This window comes from Ptychodera flava, chromosome 16 (assembly GCF_041260155.1).
Source record: "Ptychodera flava strain L36383 chromosome 16, AS_Pfla_20210202, whole genome shotgun sequence".
Classification (NCBI taxonomy): Eukaryota; Metazoa; Hemichordata; class Enteropneusta; family Ptychoderidae; genus Ptychodera; species Ptychodera flava.
Window position 1 is genome coordinate 30,648,038 of NC_091943.1, and position 10,225 is coordinate 30,658,262.

General features: G+C 37.7%; 1 protein-coding gene across 1 annotated transcript; it reads left to right on the forward strand.

Annotated features, from left to right (window-relative positions):
• Positions 1-97: 97 nt before the first annotated feature.
• Positions 98-6,589, forward strand: LOC139115020 (uncharacterized). Its single transcript, XM_070676929.1, has 6 exons — positions 98-732; positions 2,563-2,817; positions 3,261-3,403; positions 3,977-4,096; positions 4,555-4,821; positions 5,059-6,589. The coding sequence occupies exons 2-6, from the start codon at positions 2,591-2,593 to the stop codon at positions 5,319-5,321; spliced, it is 1,020 nt and encodes a 339-aa protein (XP_070533030.1). The 5' UTR covers positions 98-732; positions 2,563-2,590; the 3' UTR covers positions 5,322-6,589.
• Positions 6,590-10,225: the final 3,636 nt, after the last annotated feature.

The window sequence follows — 10,225 nt, forward strand, 5'->3', positions numbered from 1 at the left end:
CAAATTTGCAGGTGAGGATAAAACTGCCCTAGAACAGCCCTAGACTGAGATGTTCGGCCATGTTGGCTTTGCGTTCAGTGCCCGTTTGATTGGAGAAACCCTATGCACCAACGAATCTCTTGACTTTAGTCAATGTTTTTTTTTTCGTTAAGTCTTTGAAATGATTGGACCAATGTAATCTTCACAATTACCGCCATTGTAACCTTGCACCTCTACGAATCATTCATTGCTTGTTGCGATGTTACTAGTATATGAACTATAAACCATTAAAACGCCTACCTATGCCAAGCATGTGGTCACGTGCAGTAGCACTCATAATAAGTAGGCCTAACTATGTCGCACGCAATCAAAGACAAGGAGAAATGGTCACTCTTTGTCTGTCACTGTCTCGTTTTGCCCTTGAACTCGTCAACTAGACCAATAGATCGAACTTTGCTATTACAACGTTTGAAAAGCCGTTCTTATAGGACACTGCTCTATCTAATTGAGCAATATATTTTCCGTTAGTGACAGCATGTTAAAGGGCGGAGAAAAAGTATTCATTCTTCTCAATTGCCTTGAAAAGCAAAGAGGACGGTGTATGTCTTGACTACGCAGAGTTCAATCTTCAGGTACAGGTGTACGTGACTACTTTGGTGCTCTACGGCTTTGACATTATATTTTGCGATAAACAATAATACTCTTTTGCGATTATTTCTTTGTGGTTTGAAAAGAGGAGCCTAATTAATTAAGGTAAGTTCAAGATTTATCTTATGTTGGATTGATTGAAGATAAAGGTCAGTCAACATGAACGAAGCAACGGCGTCCCCAAAAGTTCATCGTATAATCTGTATACATTGTAACGCGGATACCTACGTGTAGAATTCAAGGCAATGTGATTTTTTGTACTTTCTACATGTAATGACCCATCCTCAGTGTTGAGCCAGGTTTCCCGATTTTTAAACATTCAGCGGCACAAACCCTCTCGACAGGTGTTAAATCAATGTCAGGGTAAGTAGGCGTACTGATTACTTTTTCGTGTGATCCATCGAAACATTGACTCCGTAACACGATTGGAAGTAATTTCTGATAATTGGATGGTGAAGTAAAGTCGTCGTAACCTGCAAATTTAAGCTCATCTGCTTTTCACTTTTAAGCAACACACTTGTTTCTATGAGTAATTTGTAATGTTGTATTGCAACATTCAGCTATATGGCACCTAACACTGTTGAATAATTTGAAAAATATGAAGATCCAATCATCCCAAATTAGTTCCAATCGTGTTCAGTGATAAAATGGCGCCGGGTATTATTTTTGTAGAGATTAATACTCATTGTTGAGATTTTCATGGGCTTTTAATATAACCCCACATATCAACCTAGAATGCTACTACCATGTTTCACAAGTCTTTGTTTTGATTCAAGCGGACGATAATCTTTGCAATTTTTTTTTTCAAATTCAAGCTCAAACCAAATAAGGATCAATGCAGGTATCAAGACTCAAAGGTCCGCACTATTTTTCACACGAACTACTTTCGTACCCGAAACTGATCTTATGCCAATTGTATCATCGATGTTTGGTGGGAAAGATTCCGCTGACGGCTTACTTTAGTTTATATCTACTTTGCCATATACTAATTCACACTGGTGAATATTATTAAACAAGTTCCAGAAAATAAGAGTTGCATCCTTGAATCACGTAACAGCATTACCACTGACCATTTTCGAAAGTTTCAGTTTATACCGTGATATTTACTATGATTTTCGTTAACTTGTTGTGTGAATTTTCTGTGCATTATTCACAAATCGGTTGATTTGATATTTTTCTCAAAAAGGCGCAATGGAACTTTGTTAAACATTGCTTGATCCTAGACATGTCTCAAGGTTCTCCTATGTGCACAATAAGTGTTTAAGTACATACAGTGTATTAAATGTACCTTTGACAACGACATTATGCAGTGTTGCAGCCAGGAATTTTAAACCAGGGGACACTGTGTCCCACTCACGTTTATATTTGGAGACATTTTGCACATTTTGGGGACAACATGCGTCAGTTGTCACTCAAATTTTGTATCATTTTATTATAAGTTAGTTTCACAAAACAAAATTCACGGTACCGGGGCAGCGTTGTTATGCTTTAATTTCAGACATACTCTAACAGCATACCGTATCTGCCTCCAGTCAGAGCTCAGTCGGACTGCAACCAAGTGCAGCGTTTTAGTTACTTTTAATCGAAAGTATGTAAATATAAGCCTCAAAATGATCATCGTCAGTAACAGATATTACTTGCAGACTACACCCATTGAACACAGTCGACTTATGAGTGCGCCCGAGGTGACCCGAATGCAGGACAATGGGTTCCGTTTGGGGGACATTGTCGAAAGGGCGCGTCCTTGCGGCAACACTGCATTATGGATTGTAAAATCAGTAATGATAATTTATAAACCGGGCATGTACACAGGTTATCTACAACCATGCACAAGCATAGTATACATTTAATGCACAGCATAAATCAAATTTTCAAATATAATCGGTGTAACTTTTGACCGCATACGGAATGTTAATTATTTTGTTCTGTCCACAGTAAATCGCCATTTAGCCAGACTGCAGTGATGACTTCGATGGAAGCAGTCATAAGTATAGCACTTGCTTCAACCTTGGGAATCAGTTTGGCTGCTCTGGCCTATGTCAGAAGGAAATCGCAAAATGTTCCTCTGTCCAAAATCAAGTTCGGGAAAGAGATGCGAAAAGCAGAGTTTTTCTTCTATGATGACATCACACCGTGTAACCATGGTTCTTTTGGCGCTGTGCCAAAACAAGTTTTTGACGCAAGATACAGGTATGTTTTGCCCAGAACCATGAAAAAACAACTTGCCACCTCGTTTATTGCATTAGATGTTAAATTCTGAATTTGCAGTTACGACCTGACTGCACTGACGCGACGACATATGCATTCTGTAATTTCTTGAGTTATTTAATTGGTAGGGCAATGACCTTGCCTCTTTTTCTTTCGCTATGGTGCCTGCTTGTGTTTCACAGTTTTCATGTCTTTCTTTAAACATGAAAATGACCAAATTTATATGGGAGATGTTCTTACCATATCATGACAGAGATATGTAAAGTCTTTTCCTCTCCTCAGCCACGTCTGATTGTTCGCTTTTCTGGTCTATTTTCAATAAAAAAGACTTTAAAAAGTTTGTGGCCGTATGCGTATTTATACAGTTAATCTATGCTAAAAATGTCAAACTTGCGTTTGTAATTCATTGAATGTATTTTTTTTAGATTTCTAGTAGAAAGCGAGCAAAATCCGGATCTTTTCCAGATGTTCAATTGTGCTAAATACCACCAGGCAGCATGCGTTCAAGTTGCACAGTTTGTTGGTGCAGACACAAACGATATAGTTTTCATACCAAATGTAACAACTGGTGAATATCATTTCGTAAATAAGACAATTAGTTTTAGCTTTTACATCGACATCTGAAGAGTTTTTCCCCAGTTTAATTGTGGTATACTTGATTTTTGTACCTTGGATTTGAATGAATAGTATTCGGAAAGCTTCTTGTGGATTCTGAAACTGTTACATTGGTTTTAGTCTGCGTCATGGTATTGATTGACAACATCTAACACAGAGATGCCAGTTATGTGATGTGGTTACAAATATATCGCTATAGCATAGTAAAAGGAGCAATATTTATAACGTTTGATGATATCTTCATTATTTCTCTTCTAAGAAACACGTGCATTTTCTTCTATTGTGTACAATGTTTAAAATTGTTATGGCTGCACTGTAATCGAGTTCAAGTCCGGACAAACGGTCAGTTGAAAACGAATTAACATTGTGTTCAAAGCAAAAAGATGTATTTAAAAATACAAAAATGCCGGAAAAACACCAAAGATTCCATCAAATGTACATGTACAATCAACGAGCATCTGCCATTTCTTTGTCTTTACAATTTTCCCTGCGAAAATCATTTCTATTTTTTTTTTTTTGATTACAGCAATCAGCACAGTACTCAATTCGTTAAGACTGGCTAAAGATGACAAGATACTTACAAGCAATGTGACCTATCCATCGATGGTTAACGCTGCAGACGCTGCGTGTGAAATGAGCATCTCTGGTGAGTTCATCATGAGGGCAAACCATGTATACTGATACTTGTAGCTAGGTTAATGTGGCGTTTTGTATCGGCAAATAATTGATGAACTCTCAATCTATACGTCAATCACTCATTTGTATTTACTTCAAAACATATAACCATTGTATAATTACGATGACTTTCAAAAAGAAATTTTGAAAATGCTCTTTCTTATCATGAGTAATTATATCAACTAAGGGGGTGCTGACTATAGCAATGGTTGATTTACTGCGAAATCAGAAACTCGTCACATGATAAATTATAATTATTTTCTAACCGATTTTATATCATGTTCTGTAAGAATACAAATCATTTCTCTCACCTTAACTCTGTATGATTTGTTGCATGGTGTGAAAATTGTATAAAATGTGCAAACAACAGGATCAAAACATTTGAATCTTACCGGATTCGCTTTCATTTTTTTTTCAATTCACTTACAGATGCTCGGGTGTTGACATTGAATGTAAGATTTCCAATCAACAGCAAAGAAGAGTTCATTCAAAACTACAGGGATATTTTGTCATCAAATTCCTCCATAAAGATAGCCATCATAGATCATATCACCAGTTCCACTGCATTGGTCATACCAATCAAAGAACTGATTAAGTTGTGCCGCGAAATTGGGGTACAGACGTTCATAGATGGTGCACACGCTCCAGGTCAGATTGCATTGAACATTGAGGAACTACAGCCAGATTATTATACAGGTGAGATCAGCGATTGCTAAATGTGTACATGGGGAATAGTGTACGTTGAATTTGTCTGATTGAAACATTTTTATAACTTCAGAATTTCTGACCAAATCATCGAGCTTCGATTACCACCTTTGACAAAATTAAATGTTTAAAAGAAACGTTTCGCTGGGCTTATTTTGTCGTGTGATTTCGTGTAGCTGTTGATAGCTACACAAGGAGACCTTTACAAGAAGGATCTTTGATTTACAGGAGACTTACATAAGTGGCTGTACACGCCTAGAGGTGCTGCATTTCTATGGATCAATCCAAAACACCACAACATCATCAAACCCCTGGTCACCTCCCACAACTGCAAGCAGTCTATGCAAAAACAGTTCTTTCAACAGGGAACTCAGGATAATAGCACTTACCTGTCTGCACCGGCTGCGATCAAGTTTTACACAGATATCGGAGGAATGGTACGGCGATTAAATACCTCACAGGGAATAGCAAATCCATTTGTGTGTAGTTAAGGGACGAGATAATTGGGTCTATCCTTTTTTCTGTTTATAATTACCATGGCCTATTGGCCCGATGAATACTACTCAACTTGTATGATAAAGAAATTGAAGCAGTTAGGGCTACTCGGTCAATGTGGAGTACAGTTGGGCCGCATGGATTTGTTTGTACCTACTTTGTTTGGTCAGTTTCTTTTATTTTGCCTGTATACGGTTACTGTTGATGTCACTATTTTGTTACCAGATGTTCTCGTATACTATGACGTAGTACAATTCAAACTGCAATCTCCATCAAAGTCCAGGAAACACATTGTATTTACAATTTCACCTTGCAGGTAGATATCACAGGCCTTGATGCAAACGCATTAGTTATCGGCACAGATCTCTTACAGGGTGCAATACACGAGTACACAAATTCTCTTCTGGAGTGGGGTATTCCGATGCTGGCAGAAGCATGGGGAACTGAAACACTGGCTGTTCCGGCTAACATGATGGCTCCTAACATGAGATTAGTGAGACTACCTACGTCCGACGTAAAGTACGACACTACCGACCAGTGGGCGATAGACATCCTGGCTAATATTTACGACAAACACCGCGTCCTGTGTGCACCTGTTGAAGTTCAGTGTCAACTTTGGTGTCGGGTATCGGTGAATATCTACAACACAAAAGAAGATCTCATGCACCTAAGGGATGCTGTGTTAGATGTATTCCTGAACAACAACGCTGAAGAACCCAGGAAATGATTCGATTCATTGATAAATTAAATATTAACAGGATTGGAACTAATTTTGGATAATTGGATGGTGAAGTAATGTCGACATAATCTGCAAATGTAACCTCATCTGCTTTTGTTTTTAAGTTACACACTTGTTTTATTGAGTAATTGTAATATCGCAACATTCAGCCATAGGGCACCTAACACTTTTGAGAAATTTGAAAAATATAAAGATCCAATTATCCCAAATTAGTTCCAATCGTGTTTATTGTTGCATTTCCTCCCTTATTAAGGAGTAGGTGGCATGCTCTCGTATCAGTTGAGGCAAGAGAAAGAAAAGCGTTTATGTACCTTCAACTTGTAGCCATACTTATGAATACTTACCTAGCAAGTCATTTTACACAAGATATCGACTGTTACGCCAGATTTTAATGACTTAAGCAAGGAAAACAAGTCAATTTTGACAATATGTTGTAATGATATAGCAGACTACATTTATGAGGCATTTTCGAGAAGAAAAAACACACTTTACAAATAATGTATTCCTTTTTTCTTCAAGGTGATATGTAGTAGTATCTTATAGCCCAGCGAGCTGGATGTGGCAATAGAAAGCACTTCTTTTGTAACTTCTATGATGGATAAGTCCACATAGGACACGTAAATAAACAATATACAACAACAACACTAACACCTTTCTAATTTCTGTTCTCATATATTTTACCAAGGAGTACAAAGTAATGTAGACCGAATATTGTGGAAATCTGTCGCCGATTTCCGGACATATTACATACACCGAATGCTATAACGATAGTGTAATACCTATTTTGTATTTAGCAATTGTGTTCCATTTGCATTCAAGGTATACATAACACAATCGAGTTAAAACGATCCAATACCTTTCAGTGGCACATCGTTCCATTAAAGGGGCATAAGCTGTAACTTGTGGCAAGTTTTACAGTATTCTGTACTCTGCTTCTGTATATCAACTACCGTGTCCGACCCTAATCCGTTTGTCATGCTGAAATTTCGAGTATCCTTTTTGTCAACACAGCTGATCATTGTTTATTGTATACAAATGAATTCTAGCCCGGACTTCAATACAATTTTCGACAATAACAATGGAGATTATATTCATCTAGGTTGTGCTGATATGCTACATACTTGGCATTAAATTACAGTTTAGGGATTCAATACAGAAAGTGTAGGGAAACCACACAAAAAAAAATCTGAAAAAATAGCCAAAAGATACAGCTTATGGAGCTTTAACTGCGCAAAACTGAACGGTAGGAGAAATCCATATAGCAGACAAGTATACCGAAAGGCAAACGAAACGAAAATTCCTAACAGATTAGTGGCGCTGAAGAGTATATAATGCAATCTCCGGATTAGTTTCGCCCGTGCACCATCAATCCTTCGTTCAACCTCATTGTTTACGATGGCGAGGCCGGAGATGTGTATTGTTGAGAATGGCGGTGAAAGCGTTAGAATATTGCATCTCCCCATATAGGAGAAATCGCTGCTTTTGTACTGAGCACGCGTTTAGGAGGGGTGATATCATACAAGTCACCTCCTGTGTCACAAAAATAATGACAATTGTTCAAACTGAAACGTTGTCTGGTACCATGTAGTAATGTAAACCTTGAGGTGCTCCCATCCAGTATGTGAAAGTAAGTTTCACTATTTTATTTACAGCCATTTTCAAATCACAGCTCGTACGTCAAATCGATGTGTTAGACCGTGCTGTCAATTCTATACACATAATATATGCATACTGTATGTATGTATGTATGTATGTATGTATGTATGTATGTATGTATGTATGTATGTATGTATATGAGTGAAAATACTTCATGAACTCTACAGCGCGTGGAGGGGTCGCGATCAGATTATTTTTTCAGATTAATGGGTTATTAAACCATTGTTTTCAGGCTGGCGATTTAGCCAGGTGGTTTGACTTACGTCTTTGTTAGCTGATTATAGGTGCCGTACATTGTGAGTTAAAATCCAAACGAGAATTTCTTGAATACATAAATACATGTACTGACAGGCAGGCACACAGAAAGATAGACAGACAGACAGACAGATAAACATGTGCTTACAGACAGACGGACGGAAATTTTGTCTAACTAGTAGGCTATTCTTGAATGTCACAATACATGTATTTTGGCCAATTTGCACTTTCAGAACATTTGCCCATTTCTTCAAATGCTCATTTACGATATCTCTGTACCTTAAATTCACGACATATTCGAATACTACCGAACCAGACAGGCATAGATTTCTCCAAAAGCCGGCTAAGAATACTTTACCGTCTATAACTGGCTGCTGGACTAAAACTATTATTGACGCACTTTTCCGCATACATATGAATTTCTTCAAACCAGTTGGATCATGGTCGTGATTTTTGCAGGCGCTTATTAAAGTCCAAAATCATTTTTGAGTAAGTTGAAAAAAATCGGGTCGTAGGTATATAACATGAACTTGTTTCATATCATAGGTATCGATACATGTGTGTGTACAGTGCGAGTTGGAAGAAATGGTCTTACTGATGACGAATACCTGTTTTCGGCTGTAACTACAAATGTTTTTTCATTGACATAAAAAAACTTGTGATATCGATGCTTTCTGTAAATTATAAAATTCATATTTTAGTGAGAAATTCTCTGAAAACGACGTTTTTCATACAACGCGGCGTCCTGACTTGCTGAGATAACGAAGAACGAAAGTAAGTAAAAAAATAGCAAGCGTATCAGAGAATACTCGTTCATCTAGGTCACCAACTCCATCTTTCATCATCGAATACATGTACTTGTGAGCACAACAATGGTTGTATGTTTGCTCTATCGGTTTCAATTGCACGCACCATTCGTTACTCATTCTTCGGTCAAACTGGTAATATATCAAACTTCATGCTGGGGCTCTGGACTCAGTACTACCCAAGTTGACCAACAAAACAAGCCCATTCAACCAATTCAACCGATTGTGTCAGCCTGACAAACGCGTATTCGTGAGTTCGGATTCATCGTGGGCAGGTCCATGCCCTTCTTGCTGAATGCTTGGTATGTTGGTAAAGAGTGTCTGTAGTTTGTGGGCACAGAGAGACGCCGCTGTTTCTGTAAATTTTTCCTTGAGACAGAAAATACTCGCAGTTACATGAGTTTCCGATAGCCTTTACTTTACCTGTTGAACGAGCCCAACAATTTTGAGGTGTACTTGTTAAAGTCTTGCGCAATGGGGACATTTCGCCAAATTTTGCAACTTTCCTTGTGTCGGATACCCACAAAATGTCCCTCATGGGCTTTCATAACAACGAAAACACAATAAGACGTATTTTAAGGGGTAAAAGCTGTAACTTGTGACGATATTTTGGTACTTTTTGTTCTGCAAATTAAGTGTATGTTTTATGTATGAACGTCTTGGGTTGTGTCAACGCGAAGGTATTGTATAATTTTTCTGCAATATGATTGTTGACGAATGAATTGTAGTATAGGCCAGAAAAACGACAAAAACACTGGGCAGTACACATATACAGACTGCGTTGACAAGTTGAACGCCAGGGTACTAGGCTCGAATTTCATTACGATTTTGGAGCAGTATAAGACACGTGAAACACAAAAAATACTATAAAAATACATCAAAAGGTATACAGTAGCTGAAATGGATACACGTACTTATTTTGAATTTTGCCTTCCTGAAAAAGGTAATATTCTACTTACGATATAAATATTGCTTGCGGGTGGATCTGATAATCATGGCTGGTAATTTGGCCTGAGTACCCCATGTGTTAAAGGGACAAAGTCGACCATTTTTCATGAATTTTGTTTGATATGAGATACTACTTATATTGTTTGACATGTTGAAAGATACTGAATGAATGGGTGACCATGCATATATTCAACCCCAGTTTTAGACACGATACATTAAACCATCAGGAAAATGAATTAATGGTCATGACCATTAATTCATTTTCGCGATGGTTTCATTTGATATGTCTAAAACCGGGGTCGAATATATGCATGGTCACCCATTCATTCACTATCTTTCAACATGTCAAACAATATAATTAGTATCGTGCATCAAACAAAATTCATGAAAAATGACCGACTTTGTCCCTTTAAATGTTTAAAGTACATATTTTACCTCTTAGGCACAGCTCCGGTCGGACTCGACTTAGTGCGCATTAGGGAGACTTCATTTTTTG

What these genes read in the sequence shown, in the direction of transcription:
- LOC139115020 (XM_070676929.1), top strand. Translation starts at nt 2,591, where the DNA reads ATGACTTCGATGGAAGCAGTCATAAGTATAGCACTTGCTTCAACCTTG. An exon ending in GTTTTTGACGCAAGATACAG is followed by an intron (nt 2,818 to 3,260) that starts GTATGTTTTGCC and finishes TATTTTTTTTAG; the next exon opens with ATTTCTAGTAGAAAGCGAGC. An exon ending in GTGTGAAATGAGCATCTCTG is followed by an intron (nt 4,097 to 4,554) that starts GTGAGTTCATCA and finishes ATTCACTTACAG; the next exon opens with ATGCTCGGGTGTTGACATTG.